The sequence below is a fragment of the Oncorhynchus mykiss genome, chromosome 2 (genome assembly GCF_013265735.2).
Source record: "Oncorhynchus mykiss isolate Arlee chromosome 2, USDA_OmykA_1.1, whole genome shotgun sequence".
Classification (NCBI taxonomy): Eukaryota; Metazoa; Chordata; class Actinopteri; order Salmoniformes; family Salmonidae; genus Oncorhynchus; species Oncorhynchus mykiss.
This window is the reverse complement of record NC_048566.1, coordinates 33261603-33282847: the sequence shown is the minus strand read 5'-3', so window position 1 is coordinate 33282847 and position 21245 is coordinate 33261603. Positions and strand designations below refer to the sequence as shown.

Here is a 21245-nt window from a genome sequence, read left to right as displayed (position 1 = left end):
GTGGTTATGTTTTCAAGGTGGATGTTAACATAGCCATAACCTTGGGAAAATTCCCACTGTCCCCTTTGGTCTTTTCATTGTGTGCTTGTTTCTTGTTTTCAGATCAGCTGGTAGCCCTGAGGGTAGAGAGAACCTTTCTCTCCCGGTGTCTCCTTGGCCTTTAGATTAACTTGGCACAAACTGCTTAGTATATCAACGGAAGGGTGGGAGAGATGGAAGGAGGGAGAGAGGGATGATTAAAAAAGGGCTGGACCGTGACCGCAGAGCAGAGCTGTGTCTGTTTTACTCAGCAAAGCAAGGAGGAACATAGTTAGCATTTAAGGGACTGTGAAGGCAGTGTGTTAGTATAATAGCAATGGAAGATGTACGGCTTTTTAGCAAAGGTAGAGTCATGTTAGCATTTAGTGATGTTTGATGGATGTAGTAGTGTATTAGAAAACGATCTTAGCATTGGTAGTATTATATTAGCATTTAGGATATTTTGTGAGTGAACAGAATGTCCTATGTTTAGTGTTTTTAGCAAAGGCGCAACATCAGCATTTTAACCATGTACAGCAAAGTAGGACGTTTTTTAGCTTTTGCAAAGAAACATTAACACCATGATAGATTTACTGCTTTTTTACGAGGGGACAGAATTTGTGAGAGCAGTAGCATTTTGACTGTAATGGTGATGGTCAACTAAATCAACTGGCACAATGCTCTCTACTCTATGAAGGATCCTCTGCCCCTGGCTCACTCAAAAAAAGCCCTGTGCGCTCTCGCAGAAAGGGGAAAATGGCTATTAATAGCGCCCCCTTAACCACGCTTCGAACGCACACACACACACACACACACACACACACACACACACACACACACACACACACACACACACACACACACACACTCCTCCATAGCCCTGAAGCCTCAGTGAGCTCTGTCACCGCACTGCAGCTCACAGATTGTGTGGACTCCCTCCTCTCATCACCCTCTCTCTTCTCCTCCTCTCCCCTCCCCTCCCCACATCCTATTTTCTCTTTTGAATCATGTGGAGCTCAGCTGTCTGGAAGGCTCCTCCTACCTCTCTCTCTTCCTCTCTCTCTCTCTCTCTCTCTCTATCTAACTGCCTCCCATGTGAATCTCCGCTACTGTTTCCATGGGCCTCTTGGGTACAGTAAACAGATTCAACTTTGGTTAGCAACAGCACTCAGGGTTGGCAGAATTATAACAGACCACCATTGGATGCAAGCCGGCACAGCGATGTTTATGAGTACTACAGTAGGCTACTGTAAGGTTCATCATGGGATCCGTAGCCAATATGCCAGAATTTGTAAAATGCCTAATATGAAATATGGAAGGGGTATCATGGCAGAATTCACAAGCCATTTGTGAATACCTCCTCAACTATAGCATTTTGTTTGTGAGTGTAGATGTTTTATACAGTTGCCATCAGGAACCATTTATTTTAAAATTGCAAAGAATTTATTTGGTCAGATCTTCTATTTCAGACCTTGGATTGGCGTTTTAATATTCTCCCACTGTATTAGTAATAAAATGCCTGTAGATGTATTTTTCAGGCCATGTCAGACTGACTCAATTCACCAGGAACAATCTCTCACAACATTAAAAGATAAAGCATTTATCACACCCTATGTGTTTTCCTCTGTGGCTGGGCATTTGCATTCCGGCCAGTCCCTGGGATGTGCTGCTGACTGTGGCTGCAATGGCCTTGGTGGCGAACTTAACGACAGAAATACAGATATAGAGATTGAGACTGCGTCCCTAATGGCACCCTATTCCGTATTTAGTGCACTACTTTTGACCAGATCCCTATGACCCAAGCCCTATGGGCCCTGGTCAAAATAAGTGCATTATACAGGAATTAGGGTACCATTTGGGAAGCACAGAGTGATACAGTGAGTGCTAGGGTAGATTGAGGATCAGCACCACGGACAGCTCCCCCAGCAGAGCTCTGCTCCCCCTATAGGCCAGGGAAGAGAGGGAGAGAGGCACAGCCACACAGGCCACACTGGCTGCCACTGCTACTGCATTGCGGCGATGGCTTTCAAGCTATCACCATCACCAGCTCCCTCCTGCCGCTCAGGCCTATTGTTAAGGCAGGGGACACACGACAGCGTTGACAGCTGCCTCTCTACACCGTCGCTGCACACACAGAGATAGAGGTCTCGTACACACCTCCTAGCAAGAGGAAGAAAGTCCCCTTCAGACATTGCAGGCTTTGTACAAGACACATGCGTACACAAAGAAAATCACCTTAAGTGTAATTTCGGCACTGCAATAATTGCTCACACACACACACACGCACACACGCACACAGCTGAAAGGAAAGGCAGTGGGACACACAACCTCACCCAGGTCTCTGACTCACCATTAACACAGTGCTTCTGTACTTTTAGACTTGGTACCATGAAAGTGCTATTTGAACGTTAGCTAACACTGACCCTGCATTCACCTGAGCTCCAACACTAATTAGCTTTCTAGCCTTAGTGATGAATTAGCACAGCTGATATTACAGATCCCTTGAACCGATTGTGGGCTTGTTGACTTATTGGTGTGAATGGGCTCATAGTGTGTTATTATCTGCCAGGCCAACACTGGCTGCGCCACTTAGCAACATTAGGGCTGTGTTACTGTTCTATTGTGATTTAGTGCATTCACTGTGATAGCCATTGTGTGGTGAACAACTGAGAATTCTGGCACAAAATGGCTGCCATCCATCATCCTCATACAATGTTCAGCTTTGAGACATAGTGAGAATGCTATTTATCTTAAAATCATTATGACTACAGAAATCGTTTCTCAATGACATGGTAAGTCCAATAGCCGTTAAAACATGATCAAGATATTTTTATTCTCTTCATCCAAGTTAGTTACATTAGAATCAATCCACTTCAGTATCAAGCAGCCAAAAAGCTCTCCGCACCACACAGAGGAAATATTCAAACACAGACATCCCAACGCCAGAGAGAACAGAACGCAATCCTATTTCAGTCAGATCAATCACACCCACTATCTCGTGTCATTGGGTGCTTAGCGAGTGCCAACGCCACTGACAGGAAGTCAATGGGGTTGAAAGAGAGAGATAGAGTGTGTGTGTGTGTGTGTGTGTGTGTGTGTGTGTGTGTGTGTGTGTGTGTGTGTGTGTGTGTGTGTGTGTGTGTGTGTGTGTGAGAGAGAGAGAGTGTGTGTGTATGCCAAGCTCTGTTCTCGCCAACAGGCTGGTGTTTCTGTGTGTGTGAGTCATCGTGTCGGTGTATTTACACCACTGAGGTATAATAAGAACTTGAGACTGACTGTATGTCTGTGGTCTGTGGTACACACACATGCTACAGACATACAGTACACACACGCGGGTCTGCATTGATGTCTGTGGTATGTGTGTGCACACTTGTGCTTGTGAGAGAGCGGTTAAGAGTTTTGGGCCAGTAACCGAAAAGGTTGCTGGTTCGAATCCCCTAGATGACCAGGTGAAAAATCTGTCCAGGTGCCCTTGAGCAAGAAACTTAACCCTAATTGCTCCTGTAAGTCGCTCTGGATAAGAGCATCTTGCTCCTTTGTTCTCCTTCCCACTCCCCCACCCCTTCTCTCTCTCTCCCTCTCTCCCTCTCTCAGGTCTTATTGTGTACCTGGGGATGATGGTGGGGGCCTTCCTGTGGGGCGGCCTGGCCGACCGGATCGGACGGCGACAGACTCTCCTCATTTCTCTCTCCATCAACAGTGTGTTTGCCTTCTTCTCCTCCTTCGTTCAAGGATACAGCTCCTTCCTTTTATGCCGTCTGCTCTCCGGCGTGGGGTAAGGAAGGACGCTGTGTCATACACCCCTTCTCCTCTGAGAACGACTCGGCTATAAATACTAGTGCCGACTGTAAATGATCCCAAAATGAATGGGCCCCGCAATGACTCCCAAAGCTGGAATCTGGAAGTGATCACAGCTTGGTTATATCAACTGGATGAAATGTGTATAAAGCTTGTCTATTATTGATGTTGAATGTTATTATGCTGGCACAGATTATTGAAATGGCTTAGTATGCTGAAGAGACTCTTTATTTCCTCTCTCTCTCTCTCTCTCTCTCTCTCTCTATCCCTCTCTCTCTCTCTCTCTCTCTCTCTCTCCCTCCTCTCTCTATCCCTCTCTCTCTCTCTCTCTCTCCCCCCCCTCTCTCTCTCTCTCCCCCCTCTCTCTCTCCCTCTCTGCAGCATCGGTGGCTCCATCCCCATCGTGTTCTCCTACTACTCCGAGTTCCTGGCCCAGGAGAAGAGAGGAGAGCACCTCAGCTGGCTCTGCATGTTCTGGATGATCGGTGGCATCTACGCCTCTGCCATGGCCTGGGCCATAATCCCCCACTATGGTGAGAAATGTCAATGAACCAATCAACCAACCAGTCAATCATTCAATGAATCAATCAACAAATCAGTGAGTCGGTTGGGTTTGGTTTCCAAGCAAGGATTACACATACTGCACATTTAAAGACAATTGAATACACACGATTTATACACAGAGAAACAATCATAAAACATTTTTTAATGCTCCTAACATGGATGCATATGCTTATCGTCCTGTATACTGCTGTCTGGTATGACCCTTGCACCATAGTTCTTCAACCTCTTTATGTCCCTGTTCCAGGCTGGAGTTTCCAGATGGGCTCTGCGTACCAGTTCCACAGCTGGCGTGTGTTCGTGTTAGTGTGTGCCTTCCCCTCTGTGGCAGCCATCTCTGCCCTCACCACAATGCCCGAGAGCCCACGCTTCTTCCTGGAGGTCAATCCACCAACCACCAATGAAAATATAACAAAAATAGAAGCTACCCAAGGCATCGTTTCTCATCCTGGGTTTAACTTGGGACTTACTTCTGTGTTTGAATATCATGACACCTACAGTAGATACATCATACACCTACTGGGATCCTGATTATCCTGACAAATATACTATAATGAGTTCCTATGTATTTAGCTATTCATTAGACAAATGTGTCTGTCTTGTCTGTTGTAGAATGGGAAACACGATGAGGCTTGGATGATTCTGAAGCAGGTCCATGACACCAACATGAGGGCGAAGGGCTACCCAGAGAGGGTCTTCTCTGTGAGTGACACACACACGCACACGCACTCTCACACACACACAGTACATCCATCCTAAACTACTATCAAACCCCTATCAGACACATCTAGTCTGTGAAGAGAAGCAGTCTTTTATTCAGGTAAAAGAAATGAGGGGACATTTTCATATTCATTTATCAACTTGCAATTACTGCCTCTGAGCAAACATAGCCTCTCTCATACGTTTACAGTGAGGAGGACCCTTTTTCAATTTGCATGAATTAGCTTGAATTTATTAGTTATTTGAGGATGAATTAAGCTTTGATAAACTTGTTTTGGGAGTATTTATGTTAAGGAGGTTAGTGTGAATGAGTTGTGTTGTTGCCCCTAGGTGACCACCATCAAGACAGTTAAGCAGATGGATGAGCTGGTGGACATGGGAGAGGGCACCGCCTGGCACCAGAGGTGGAGGATGAAGCTGGCTGACCTGTTCAACCAGGTAGCATACTCTACCTTAATAACCTGTTCAACCAGTTAACATACTCTACCTTAATAACCTGTTCAACCAGGTAACATACTCTACCTTAATAACCTGTTCAACCAGGTAACATACTCTACCTTAACCTGTTCAACCAGGTAACATACTCTACCTTAATAACCTGTTCAACCAGGTAACATACTCTACCTTAATAACCTGTTCAACCAGGTAACATACTCTACCTTAACCTGTTCAACCAGGTAACATACTCTACCTTAATAACCTGTTCAACCAGGTAACATACTCTACCTTAACCTGTTCAACCAGGTAACATACTCTACCTTAACCTGTTCAACCAGGTAGCATACTCTACCTTAATAACCTGTTCAACCAGGTAACATACTCTTCCTTAATAACCTGTTCAACCAGGTAACATACTCAACCTTAATAACCTGTTCAACCAGGTAACATACTCTACCTTAATAACCTGTTCAACCAGGTAACATACTCTACCTTAACCTGTTCAACCAGGTAACATACTCTACCTTAACCTGTTCAACCAGGTAGCATACTCTACCTTAACCTGTTCAACCAGGTAACATACTCTACCTTACCCTGTTCAACCAGGTAACATACTCAACCTTAACCTGTTCAACCAGGTAACATACTCGACCTTATTAACCTGTTCAACCAGGTAACATACTCTACCTTAACCTGTTCAACCAGGTAACATACTCGACCTTAACCTGTTCAACCAGGTAACATACTCGACCTTATTAACCTGTTCAACCAGGTAACATACTCTACCTTAACCTGTTCAACCAGGTAACATACTCTACCTTATTAACCTGTTCAACCAGGTAACATACTCAACCTTATTAACCTGTTCAACCAGGTAACATACTCGACCTTAACCTGTTCAACCTGGTAACATACTCTACCTTAATAACCTGTTCAACCAGGTAACATACTCTACCTTAACCTGTTCAACCAGGTAGCATACTCTACCTTAACCTGTTCAACCAGGTAACATACTCTACCTTAACCTGTTCAACCTGGTAACATACTCTACCTTAATAACCTGTTCAACCAGGTAACATACTCTACCTTAACCTGTTCAACCAGGTAACATACTCGACCTTATTAACCTGTTCAACCAGGTAACATACTCTACCTTACCCTGTTCAACCAGGTAACATACTCTACCTTAACCTGTTCAACCAGGTAACATACTCTACCTTAACCTGTTCAACCAGGTAACATACTCTACCTTAACCTGTTCAACCAGGTAACATACTCGACCTTATTAACCTGTTCAACCAGGTAACATACTCTACCTTAACCTGTTCAACCAGGTAACATACTCGACCTTATTAACCTGTTCAACCAGGTAACATACTCTACCTCAACCTGTTCAACCAGGTAACATACTCTACCTTATTAACCTGTTCAACCAGGTAACATACTCGACCTTAACCTGTTCAACCTGGTAACATACTCTACCTTAACCTGTTCAACCAGGTAACATACTCTACCTTAACCTGTTCAACCAGGTAACATACTCTACCTTAATAACCTGTTCAACCAGGTAACATACTCTACCTTAATAACCTGTTCAACCAGGTAACATACTCTACCTTAATAACCTGTTCAACCAGGTAACATACTCTACCTTAACCTGTTCAACCAGGTAACATACTCTACCTTAATAACCTGTTCAACCAGGTAACATACTCTACCTTAACCTGTTCAACCAGGTAGCATACTCTACCTTAACCTGTTCAACCAGGTAACATACTCTACCTTAACCTGTTCAACCTGGTAACATACTCTACCTTAATAACCTGTTCAACCAGGTAACATACTCTACCTTAACCTGTTCAACCAGGTAACATACTCTACCTTAACCTGTTCAACCAGGTAACATACTCTACCTTAACCTGTTCAACCTGGTAACATACTCTACCTTACCCTGTTCAACCAGGTAACATACTCGACCTTAATAACCTGTTCAACCTGGTAACATACTCGACCTTAATAACCTGTTCAACCAGGTAACATACTCTACCTTAACCTGTTCAACCAGGTAACATACTCTACCTTAACCTGTTCAACCAGGTAACATACTCTACCTTAACCTGTTCAACCAGGTAACATACTCAACCTTAATAACCTGTTCAACCAGGTAACATACTCTACCTTAATAACCTGTTCAACCAGGTAACATACTCTACCTTAACCTGTTCAACCAGGTAACATACTCTACCTTAACCTGTTCAACCACGTAACATACTCTACCTTATTAACCTGTTCAACCAGGTAACATACTCGACCTTAACCTGTTCAACCTGGTAACATACTCTACCTTAACCTGTTCAACCAGGTAACATACTCAACCTTAATAACCTGTTCAACCAGGTAACATACTCTACCTTAACCTGTTCAACCAGGTAACATACTCAACCTTAATAACCTGTTCAACCAGGTAACATACTCTACCTTAACCTGTTCAACCAGGTAACATACTCTACCTTAATAACCTGTTCAACCAGGTAACATACTCTACCTTAATAACCTGTTCAACCAGGTAACATACTCTACCTTAACCTGTTCAACCAGGTAACATACTCTACCTTAATAACCTGTTCAACCAGGTAACATACTCTACCTTAACCTGTTCAACCAGGTAGCATACTCTACCTTAACCTGTTCAACCAGGTAACATACTCTACCTTAACCTGTTCAACCAGGTAACATACTCTACCTTAATAACCTGTTCAACCAGGTAACATACTCTACCTTAACCTGTTCAACCAGGTAACATACTCTACCTTAACCTGTTCAACCAGGTAACATACTCTACCTTAACCTGTTCAACCTGGTAACATACTCTACCTTACCCTGTTCAACCAGGTAACATACTCGACCTTAATAACCTGTTCAACCTGGTAACATACTCGACCTTAATAACCTGTTCAACCAGGTAACATACTCTACCTTAACCTGTTCAACCAGGTAACATACTCTACCTTAACCTGTTCAACCAGGTAACATACTCGACCTTATTAACCTGTTCAACCAGGTAACATACTCTACCTTAACCTGTTCAACCAGGTAACATACTCTACCTTAACCTGTTCAACCAGGTAACATACTCTACCTTAACCTGTTCAACCAGGTAACATACTCGACCTTATTAACCTGTTCAACCAGGTAACATACTCTACCTTAACCTGTTCAACCAGGTAACATACTCGACCTTATTAACCTGTTCAACCAGGTAACATACTCTACCTCAACCTGTTCAACCAGGTAACATACTCTACCTTATTAACCTGTTCAACCAGGTAACATACTCTACCTTAACCTGTTCAACCAGGTAACATACTCAACCTTAATAACCTGTTCAACCAGGTAACATACTCTACCTTAACCTGTTCAACCTGGTAACATACTCTACCTTAATAACCTGTTCAACCAGGTAACATACTCTACCTTAACCTGTTCAACCAGGTAACATACTCTACCTTAACCTGTTCAACCAGGTAACATACTCTACCTTAACCTGTTCAACCTGGTAACATACTCTACCTTACCCTGTTCAACCAGGTAACATACTCGACCTTAATAACCTGTTCAACCTGGTAACATACTCGACCTTAATAACCTGTTCAACCAGGTAACATACTCGACCTTAACCTGTTCAACCTGGTAACATACTCTACCTTAACCTGTTCAACCAGGTAACATACTCTACCTTAACCTGTTCAACCAGGTAACATACTCTACCTTAATAACCTGTTCAACCAGGTAACATACTCTACCTTAATAACCTGTTCAACCAGGTAACATACTCTACCTTAATAACCTGTTCAACCAGGTAACATACTCTACCTTAACCTGTTCAACCAGGTAACATACTCTACCTTAATAACCTGTTCAACCAGGTAACATACTCTACCTTAACCTGTTCAACCAGGTAGCATACTCTACCTTAACCTGTTCAACCAGGTAACATACTCTACCTTAACCTGTTCAACCTGGTAACATACTCTACCTTAATAACCTGTTCAACCAGGTAACATACTCTACCTTAACCTGTTCAACCAGGTAACATACTCTACCTTAACCTGTTCAACCAGGTAACATACTCTACCTTAACCTGTTCAACCTGGTAACATACTCTACCTTACCCTGTTCAACCAGGTAACATACTCGACCTTAATAACCTGTTCAACCTGGTAACATACTCGACCTTAATAACCTGTTCAACCAGGTAACATACTCTACCTTAACCTGTTCAACCAGGTAACATACTCTACCTTAACCTGTTCAACCAGGTAACATACTCTACCTTAACCTGTTCAACCAGGTAACATACTCAACCTTAATAACCTGTTCAACCAGGTAACATACTCTACCTTAATAACCTGTTCAACCAGGTAACATACTCTACCTTAACCTGTTCAACCAGGTAACATACTCTACCTTAACCTGTTCAACCACGTAACATACTCTACCTTATTAACCTGTTCAACCAGGTAACATACTCGACCTTAACCTGTTCAACCTGGTAACATACTCTACCTTAACCTGTTCAACCAGGTAACATACTCAACCTTAATAACCTGTTCAACCAGGTAACATACTCTACCTTAACCTGTTCAACCAGGTAACATACTCAACCTTAATAACCTGTTCAACCAGGTAACATACTCTACCTTAACCTGTTCAACCAGGTAACATACTCTACCTTAATAACCTGTTCAACCAGGTAACATACTCTACCTTAATAACCTGTTCAACCAGGTAACATACTCTACCTTAACCTGTTCAACCAGGTAACATACTCTACCTTAATAACCTGTTCAACCAGGTAACATACTCTACCTTAACCTGTTCAACCAGGTAACATACTCTACCTTAACCTGTTCAACCAGGTAGCATACTCTACCTTAACCTGTTCAACCAGGTAACATACTCTACCTTAACCTGTTCAACCTGGTAACATACTCTACCTTAATAACCTGTTCAACCAGGTAACATACTCTACCTTAACCTGTTCAACCAGGTAACATACTCTACCTTAACCTGTTCAACCAGGTAACATACTCTACCTTAACCTGTTCAACCTGGTAACATACTCTACCTTACCCTGTTCAACCAGGTAACATACTCGACCTTAATAACCTGTTCAACCTGGTAACATACTCGACCTTAATAACCTGTTCAACCAGGTAACATACTCTACCTTAACCTGTTCAACCAGGTAACATACTCTACCTTAACCTGTTCAACCAGGTAACATACTCTACCTTAACCTGTTCAACCAGGTAACATACTCAACCTTAATAACCTGTTCAACCAGGTAACATACTCTACCTTAACCTGTTCAACCAGGTAACATACTCTACCTTAACCTGTTCAACCAGGTAACATACTCTACCTTATTAACCTGTTCAACCAGGTAACATACTCGACCTTAACCTGTTCAACCTGGTAACATACTCTACCTTAACCTGTTCAACCAGGTAACATACTCAACCTTAATAACCTGTTCAACCAGGTAACATACTCTACCTTAACCTGTTCAACCAGGTAACATACTCGACCTTAATAACCTGTTCAACCAGGTAACATACTCTACCTTAATAACCTGTTCAACCAGGTAACATACTCTACCTTAACCTGTTCAACCAGGTAACATACTCTACCTTAATAACCTGTTCAACCAGGTAACATACTCTACCTTAATAACCTGTTCAACCAGGTAACATACTCTACCTTAACCTGTTCAACCAGGTAACATACTCTACCTTAATAACCTGTTCAACCAGGTAACATACTCTACCTTAACCTGTTCAACCAGGTAGCATACTCTACCTTAACCTGTTCAACCAGGTAACATACTCTACCTTAACCTGTTCAACCTGGTAACATACTCTACCTTAATAACCTGTTCAACCAGGTAACATACTCTACCTTAACCTGTTCAACCAGGTAACATACTCTACCTTAACCTGTTCAACCAGGTAACATACTCTACCTTAACCTGTTCAACCTGGTAACATACTCTACCTTACCCTGTTCAACCAGGTAACATACTCGACCTTAATAACCTGTTCAACCTGGTAACATACTCGACCTTAATAACCTGTTCAACCAGGTAACATACTCTACCTTAACCTGTTCAACCAGGTAACATACTCTACCTTAACCTGTTCAACCAGGTAACATACTCTACCTTAACCTGTTCAACCAGGTAACATACTCAACCTTAATAACCTGTTCAACCAGGTAACATACTCTACCTTAACCTGTTCAACCAGGTAACATACTCTACCTTAACCTGTTCAACCAGGTAACATACTCTACCTTAACCTGTTCAACCAGGTAACATACTCAACCTTAATAACCTGTTCAACCAGGTAACATACTCTACCTTAACCTGTTCACCCAGGTAACATACTCTACCTTAATAACCTGTTCAACCAGGTAGCATACTCTACCTTAACCTGTTCAACCAGGTAACATACTCTACCTTAATAACCTGTTCAACCAGGTAGCATACTCTACCTTAATAACCTGTTCAACCAGGTAACATACTCGACCTTAATAACCTGTTCAACCAGGTAACATACTCTACCTTAATAACCTGTTCAACCAGGTAACATACTCTACCTTAACCTGTTCAACCAGGTAACATACTCTACCTTAACCTGTTCAACCAGGTAACATACTCTACCTTAACCTGTTCAACCAGGTAACATACTCAACCTTAATAACCTGTTCAACCAGGTAACATACTCTACCTTAACCTGTTCAACCAGGTAACATACTCTACCTTAACCTGTTCAACCAGGTAACATACTCTACCTTAACCTGTTCAACCAGGTAACATACTCTACCTTAACCTGTTCAACCAGGTAGCATACTCTACCTTAACCTGTTCAACCAGGTAACATACTCTACCTTAATAACCTGTTCAACCAGGTAGCATACTCTACCTTAACCTGTTCAACCAGGTAACATACTCTACCTTAACCTGTTCAACCAGGTAACATACTCTACCTTAACCTGTTCAACCAGGTAACATACTCTACCTTAACCTGTTCAACCAGGTAACATACTCTACCTTAACCTGTTCAACCAGGTAGCATACTCTACCTTAACCTGTTCAACCAGGTAACATACTCGACCTTATTAACCTGTTCAACCAGGTAACATACTCTACCTTAACCTGTTCAACCAGGTAACATACTCGACCTTATTAACCTGTTCAACCAGGTAACATACTCTACCTCAACCTGTTCAACCAGGTAACATACTCTACCTTATTAACCTGTTCAACCAGGTAACATACTCGACCTTAACCTGTTCAACCTGGTAACATACTCTACCTTAACCTGTTCAACCAGGTAACATACTCAACCTTAATAACCTGTTCAACCAGGTAACATACTCTACCTTAATAACCTGTTCAACCAGGTAACATACTCTACCTTAACCTGTTCAACCAGGTAACATACTCTACCTTAATAACCTGTTCAACCAGGTAACATACTCTACCTTAATAACCTGTTCAACCAGGTAACATACTCTACCTTAACCTGTTCAACCAGGTAACATACTCGACCTTAATAACCTGTTCAACCAGGTAACATACTCTACCTTAACCTGTTCAACCAGGTAGCATACTCTACCTTAACCTGTTCAACCAGGTAACATACTCTACCTTAGCCTGTTCAACCTGGTAACATACTATACCTTCATAACCTGTTCAACCAGGTAACATACTCTACCTTAACCTGTTCAACCAGGTAACATACTCTACCTTAACCTGTTCAACCAGGTAACATACTCTACCTTAACCTGTTCAACCTGGTAACATACTCTACCTTACCCTGTTCAACCAGGTAACATACTCGACCTTAATAACCTGTTCAACCTGGTAACATACTCGACCTTAATAACCTGTTCAACCAGGTAACATACTCTACCTTAACCTGTTCAACCAGGTAACATACTCTACCTTAACCTGTTCAACCAGGTAACATACTCTACCTTAACCTGTTCAACCAGGTAACATACTCTACCTTATTAACCTGTTCAACCAGGTAACATACTCGACCTTAACCTGTTCAACCTGGTAACATACTCTACCTTAACCTGTTCAACCAGGTAACATACTCTACCTTAATAACCTGTTCAACCAGGTAACATACTCTACCTTAACCTGTTCAACCAGGTAACATACTCGACCTTAATAACCTGTTCAACCAGGTAACATACTCTACCTTAATAACCTGTTCAACCAGGTAACATACTCTACCTTAACCTGTTCAACCAGGTAACATACTCTACCTTAATAACCTGTTCAACCAGGTAACATACTCTACCTTAATAACCTGTTCAACCAGGTAACATACTCTACCTTAACCTGTTCAACCAGGTAACATACTCTACCTTAATAACCTGTTCAACCAGGTAACATACTCTACCTTAACCTGTTCAACCAGGTAGCATACTCTACCTTAACCTGTTCAACCAGGTAACATACTCTACCTTAACCTGTTCAACCTGGTAACATACTCTACCTTAATAACCTGTTCAACCAGGTAACATACTCTACCTTAACCTGTTCAACCAGGTAACATACTCTACCTTAACCTGTTCAACCAGGTAACATACTCTACCTTAACCTGTTCAACCTGGTAACATACTCTACCTTACCCTGTTCAACCAGGTAACATACTCAACCTTAATAACCTGTTCAACCTGGTAACATACTCGACCTTAATAACCTGTTCAACCAGGTAACATACTCTACCTTAACCTGTTCAACCAGGTAACATACTCTACCTTAACCTGTTCAACCAGGTAACATACTCTACCTTAACCTGTTCAACCAGGTAACATACTCAACCTTAATAACCTGTTCAACCAGGTAACATACTCTACCTTAACCTGTTCAACCAGGTAACATACTCTACCTTAACCTGTTCAACCAGGTAACATACTCTACCTTAACCTGTTCAACCAGGTAACATACTCAACCTTAATAACCTGTTCAACCAGGTAACATACTCTACCTTAACCTGTTCAACCAGGTAACATACTCTACCTTAATAACCTGTTCAACCAGGTAGCATACTCTACCTTAACCTGTTCAACCAGGTAACATACTCTACCTTAATAACCTGTTCAACCAGGTAGCATACTCTACCTTAATAACCTGTTCAACCAGGTAACATACTCGACCTTAATAACCTGTTCAACCAGGTAACATACTCTACCTTAATAACCTGTTCAACCAGGTAACATACTCTACCTTAACCTGTTCAACCAGGTAACATACTCTACCTTAACCTGTTCAACCAGGTAACATACTCTACCTTAACCTGTTCAACCAGGTAACATACTCAACCTTAATAACCTGTTCAACCAGGTAACATACTCTACCTTAACCTGTTCAACCAGGTAACATACTCTACCTTAACCTGTTCAACCAGGTAACATACTCTACCTTAACCTGTTCAACCAGGTAACATACTCTACCTTAACCTGTTCAACCAGGTAGCATACTCTACCTTAACCTGTTCAACCAGGTAACATACTCTACCTTAACCTGTTCAACCTGGTAACATACTCTACCTTACCCTGTTCAACCAGGTAACATACTCGACCTTAATAACCTGTTCAACCTGGTAACATACTCTACCTTAACCTGTTCAACCAGGTAACATACTCTACCTTAACCTGTTCAACCAGGTAACATACTCTACCTTAACCTGTTCAACCAGGTAACATACTCTACCTTAATAACCTGTTCAACCAGGTAGCATACTCTACCTTAATAACCTGTTCAACCAGGTAACATACTCGACCTTAATAACCTGTTCAACCAGGTAACATACTCTACCTTAATAACCTGTTCAACCAGGTAACATACTCTACCTTAACCTGTTCAACCAGGTAACATACTCTACCTTAACCTGTTCAACCAGGTAACATACTCTACCTTAACCTGTTCAACCAGGTAACATACTCAACCTTAATAACCTGTTCAACCAGGTAACATACTCTACCTTAACCTGTTCAACCAGGTAACATACTCTACCTTAACCTGTTCAACCAGGTAACATACTCTACCTTAACCTGTTCAACCAGGTAACATACTCAACCTTAATAACCTGTTCAACCAGGTAACATACTCTACCTTAACCTGTTCAACCAGGTAACATACTCTACCTTAACCTGTTCAACCAGGTAACATACTCTACCTTAACCTGTTCAACCAGGTAGCATACTCTACCTTAACCTGTTCAACCAGGTAACATACTCTACCTTAATAACCTGTTCAACCAGGTAGCATACTCTACCTTAACCTGTTCAACCAGGTAACATACTCTACCTTAACCTGTTCAACCAGGTAACATACTCTACCTTAACCTGTTCAACCAGGTAACATACTCTACCTTAACCTGTTCAACCTGGTAACATACTCTACCTTACCCTGTTCAACCAGGTAACATACTCGACCTTAATAACCTGTTCAACCTGGTAACATACTCGACCTTAATAACCTGTTCAACCAGGTAACATACTCTACCTTAACCTGTTCAACCAGGTAACATACTCTACCTTAACCTGTTCAACCAGGTAACATACTCTACCTTAACCTGTTCAACCAGGTAACATACTCAACCTTAATAACCTGTTCAACCAGGTAACATACTCTACCTTAACCTGTTCAACCAGGTAACATACTCTACCTTAACCTGTTCAACCAGGTAACATACTCTACCTTAACCTGTTCAACCAGGTAACATACTCAACCTTAATAACCTGTTCAACCAGGTAACATACTCTACCTTAACCTGTTCAACCAGGTAACATACTCTACCTTAATAACCTGTTCAACCAGGTAGCATACTCTACCTTAACCTGTTCAACCAGGTAACATACTCTACCTTAATAACCTGTTCAACCAGGTAGCATACTCTACCTTAATAACCTGTTCAACCAGGTAACATACTCGACCTTAATAACCTGTTCAACCAGGTAACATACTCTACCTTAATAACCTGTTCAACCAGGTAACATACTCTACCTTAACCTGTTCAACCAGGTAACATACTCTACCTTAACCTGTTCAACCAGGTAACATACTCTACCTTAACCTGTTCAACCAGGTAACATACTCAACCTTAATAACCTGTTCAACCAGGTAACATACTCTACCTTAACCTGTTCAACCAGGTAACATACTCTACCTTAACCTGTTCAACCAGGTAACATACTCTACCTTAACCTGTTCAACCAGGTAACATACTCTACCTTAACCTGTTCAACCAGGTAGCATACTCTACCTTAACCTGTTCAACCAGGTAACATACTCTACCTTAATAACCTGTTCAACCAGGTAGCATACTCTACCTTAACCTGTTCAACCAGGTAACATACTCTACCTTAACCTGTTCAACCAGGTAACATACTCTACCTTAACCTGTTCAACCAGGTAGCATACTCTACCTTAACCTGTTCAACCAGGTAACATACTCTACCTTAATAACCTGTTCAACCAGGTAGCATACTCTACCTTAATAACCTGTTCAACCAGGTAACATACTCAACCTTAATAACCTGTTCAACCAGGTAACATACTCTACCTTAATAACCTGTTCAACCAGGTAACATACTCTACCTTAATAACCTGTTCAACCAGGTAACATAGGATCATACTGGTAATCAACAGCTAAACCAGAGACGAATATAATGTTTCACTTGCTCTCCTAAGGATCTTTGGACAACTGGGGCTAAATTGAGTGAGTAGTTTAACAAGAATGGGATTATTATTATTATTATTATTATTATTAGAAGGATTATCCATCCTTCTACATTTTGAATGCTCACCATTGGTCTAACGAAAAGGTGTTATATTCTAGCTCAATCTAAATAGCATCTGTATACCAAAACAATATATTTTATTGTCACATACACCAGATAGGTGCAGTGAAATGTGTTGTTTTACAGGGTCAGCTATGGTAGTACAGCTCCCATGGAGCAAATTAGGGTTAAGTACCTTGCTCAAGGGCAGATCAACAGATGTTTTTACCTTGTTGGCTCAGGTATTCAAACCAGCGACCTTTCTGTGACTGGCCCAACGCTCTAACCGCTAGGCTACCTTCCACCTATAGTCTCTCATACTTCCCTGAATGACAATCACCACTGCTATTACTGTCAAAGAGAATGGAGTAGGTTTATGTTTATATGCTCTTAACTACAGAGTGAAAGACTGGAACGATTGTTTGTATATCAGCCCCCGTTGTTTATAAAGTGCCTGTGTACAGAGATTCCCTAACTATATTTACTAGCTGTGTTTACTAGCTGTGTTTACTAGCTGTGTTTACTGTTGGCTTGTGTGGAACGTGGAACTTTATGTTCTTTTAATGCTGTTGTAGATTGTAGAAGACTTCCTTTGAGATATATTGTTTGTGTGTGTGTGTGTGTGTGTGTGTGTGTGTGTGTGTGTGTGTGTGTGTGTGTGTGTGTGTGTGTGTGTGTGTGTGTGTGTGTGTGTGTGTGTCTCTGTGTGTGTGTGTGTGTGTGTGTGTGTGTGTGTGTGTGTGTGTGTGTGTGTGTGTGTGTGTGTGTGTGTCTGTGTGTGTGTGAACCTCCCTGTAGGTGTGGAGCAACTTCCTGGCCATATTCTCTCCCGAGTACCGTCGCACCACTCTCATGATGATGGCTGTGTGGTTCTCTATGTCGTTCAGGTAAAGTCAAGCTCCCAAAACTGTTTTCAGATAATATCCAGCCAAAGTCAGATCCGCATAGAAGGAATTAATGGTATAATAAATTAACTTGATTTCTTGTTTAGATTTTTTGATTATTTGTGTACTAGTATTGTATTCGCGAGGCATTCTGCTGCACTGTTGGGGCTAGTAACATAAGCATTTCACTGCACCTGCTATAACACCTGCAAATCTGCGAATGTAACCAACACACTTTGATTAGATGTTGTCTGTCTCAAGTGAAAATGTAGTTTTACATTACTGATATTGATGATGTAGTTAGTGTCCTATCCCTTCTAAGTGGATTATGTTAAGTATATCATCATGATCCCTACGTCTGTCTTAACATCCATCTCCCTTCTCTCCCTCAGTTACTATGGGCTGACGGTGTGGTTCCCTGACATGATCAAGTATCTCCAGAAGCAGGAGTACTCCTCGCGCACCAAGGTCTTCATCAAGGAGAAGGTGGAGCACGTCACCTTCAACTTCACCCTGGAGAACCAGGTGCACCGCAACGGAGAGTACTTCAACAACAAGTAGGTCCCCCTTTCCCTCTTCCTTCATCAGCGTTGTCATGGGAACACAGCAGGGTACCAAGCCATTCATACAGTAAATAGGTCAAGGGTCTATCAGTCAATCTGATGTTAAAACAAACTCTTTCTCTGTCTCTCACACTCTCTCTCTCTCTGTCCCGATCTCTCTCTCTCTCTGTCCCGATCTCTCTCTCTCTGTCTCTCACACTCTCTCTCTCTCCCGATCTCTCTCTCTCTCTGTCTCTCTATCTCTCCGTCAGGTTTATGAATCTGAAGATGAAGTCCATGGTGTTTGAGGATTCTCTGTTTGAGGAGTGCTACTTTGAAGACATCACCTCCAGCAACACCTTCTTCAAGAACTGCACCTTTATTGCTACCCTCTTCTACAACACAGGTCTGCTGATGAGAGTGTTGTATCAGTGTTTGTTGGAATTACAAGTTGTGTGTGTCTTGTTTTGGGGGTTTCCTTCATTAACTCATCGAAGTACTGTAATCTCAATCGTGTTAGTGGCTTCTGTGTTTGATTGACAGAGAAAATACAATTGTCTACCATATTTTGTCTACGGAGCTAAAAATGTCTCATGTTGTTCATATAGATCTTATGCATTTCTTACTAAGGTGTTCAACCTCTCTTATAGAAGCAGAGCCAGAAACAGAGCAGAGAATCAGCTCCAATTATATGCTTCACACAAGACAAAATGGCTCAATTACCGTCACTCTACTCCCTGGCCCTGTAACATAATGTAGCAATGCCGACAGAGAGAGGTATCCTAGCAACACAGCCCCAAATCCTATTTTACTTCAGCCTGCATATTACATAACTGTCAGTCATCTCAAACTGAATGATAGATTTTTCCAGAACAAAAAGCAGCCTGCACAAGAAGATGATTCATCTGTATGGCTGATGACAAAAGATGGGTAATATTGATGAGCTTGAAGTCCTCTCGATCCAGCGGCAGAATCCAATTTCATCTCTGACATTACACACTCAACGATAGGAACCTACTATCAGCCAAACACAAGCCTATAATGGCTTAGCCTCTCTCTCTCTCTCTCTTTCTCTCTCTATTTCTTTCTCTCTCTCTCTCTCTCTCTCTCTCTCTCTCTCTCTCTCTCTCTCTCTCTCTCAAGATGTTATCAGAGCATACGATAGGGACTATCTAAACGCCTCCCTCTCGTTCTGTTAGGTGTTTGTCCATCATTAGACTAGTCAAGCAATCACTCTGCTGCTATCAGTGCCATGCAGGAGCTACTCATTTGAATTTGAGTTAGAAACTAATTTCACTGCTTTTGCTTTAGTTCTTAATCCCTCTGTGATTTCCCACTAAGAGCTAGAAGCTGCTAGATTGTTGCCATAGTGCAGAATGTTAACCCACTATGGGAACAACCACATGATGGATTTATGCTGAGAAGTACAGCAGAGCAAAACCTAGAGATTGGAGGTCAGAGGTTAGGCCTGGACACTATGGACAAACTGTTCTCTTATGTACAGTAGAATAAAGAATTCAGTATTATGAATGTATTTTATTGAGTTACTCATTGAATAGGCCCTAGATATGTGAACCTTAGCCCCAGTTCATATTCTGTTGTTCATCCGTTAGAATGACTGTGGTTTATTGTACTGTGTTCATATGAAATAGCTGACATTAAAGATCCGAGCATTACAGAATGCATTAAAGTCTATCCCTACATTGAATCTATTTAACCACAATTCTCATCAATACACCCCTCTCCCCCCTCGCCCCTCCTTCTCTCCCCTGCAGATCTGTTCAAGTACAGGCTGATCAACAGCAAACTGGTCAACAGCACCTTCCTGCACAACAAGGAGGGCTGCATGCTTAGCGACTTCAGCGACGAGAACAGTGCCTACATGATTTACTTTGTCAGCTTCCTGGGCACCCTGGCCGTGTTGCCTGGCAACATTGTGTCGGCGCTGCTCATGGACAAGATTGGACGGCTGAGGATGTTGGGTAATAGAGCGAGGAGTGGCACAGTGTCGTCACGGCTACAATCGTGTCATTTGATTTTGTACCGTACTGTTGGTGCATGTCTTCGACACATAGAGATCACTAGCGGACCAAACTAATGCACAGTACACTGTATCCTGATCCAGTTATCACTTTGTTTTCTATTCTTTTTAAAAACGTTTTTTAATTTCCCACTAAGAGCTAGAAAACAAAATGTTGTCTGTTAAAAACCTATGGTAGATTGGGCAGAATTTCCTGTCTCACAACGGCCAAAATGGATTCAGCAAGAATAGCAGGCATATTAAATGACATATTCATAGATTCACTCATTTTCCCTCTCTTCTTCTCTCTTTCTCCCCTTTCCCCCTCCCTCTCTCTACCCCTCCTTACCCCACATCTCCCTCCCTTTCCCTTCCTCCCCATCTCTTTCCCTCCTC

General features: G+C 42.0%; 1 protein-coding gene across 2 annotated transcripts in view; it reads left to right on the top strand.

Annotated features, from left to right (window-relative positions):
- Window positions 1-21245, top strand: part of sv2a (synaptic vesicle glycoprotein 2A) — a 57430-nt gene that overhangs the window by 31056 nt on the left and 5129 nt on the right. Inside the window, exons 3-11 of one of the 2 annotated variants that reach the window (XM_036946294.1) lie at window positions 3613-3793; window positions 4198-4349; window positions 4625-4758; window positions 4990-5079; window positions 5428-5535; window positions 18202-18290; window positions 18680-18844; window positions 19102-19235; window positions 20605-20811. In XM_036946294.1, coding sequence (XP_036802189.1) covers window positions 3613-3793; window positions 4198-4349; window positions 4625-4758; window positions 4990-5079; window positions 5428-5535; window positions 18202-18290; window positions 18680-18844; window positions 19102-19235; window positions 20605-20811 — 1260 coding nt within the window. Of the gene's footprint in view, window positions 1-3612; window positions 3794-4197; window positions 4350-4624; window positions 4759-4989; window positions 5080-5427; window positions 5536-16898; window positions 16905-18201; window positions 18291-18679; window positions 18845-19101; window positions 19236-20604; window positions 20812-21245 lie in introns of those variants that run through there. The other variant, XM_036946299.1, reaches the window with a different exon arrangement.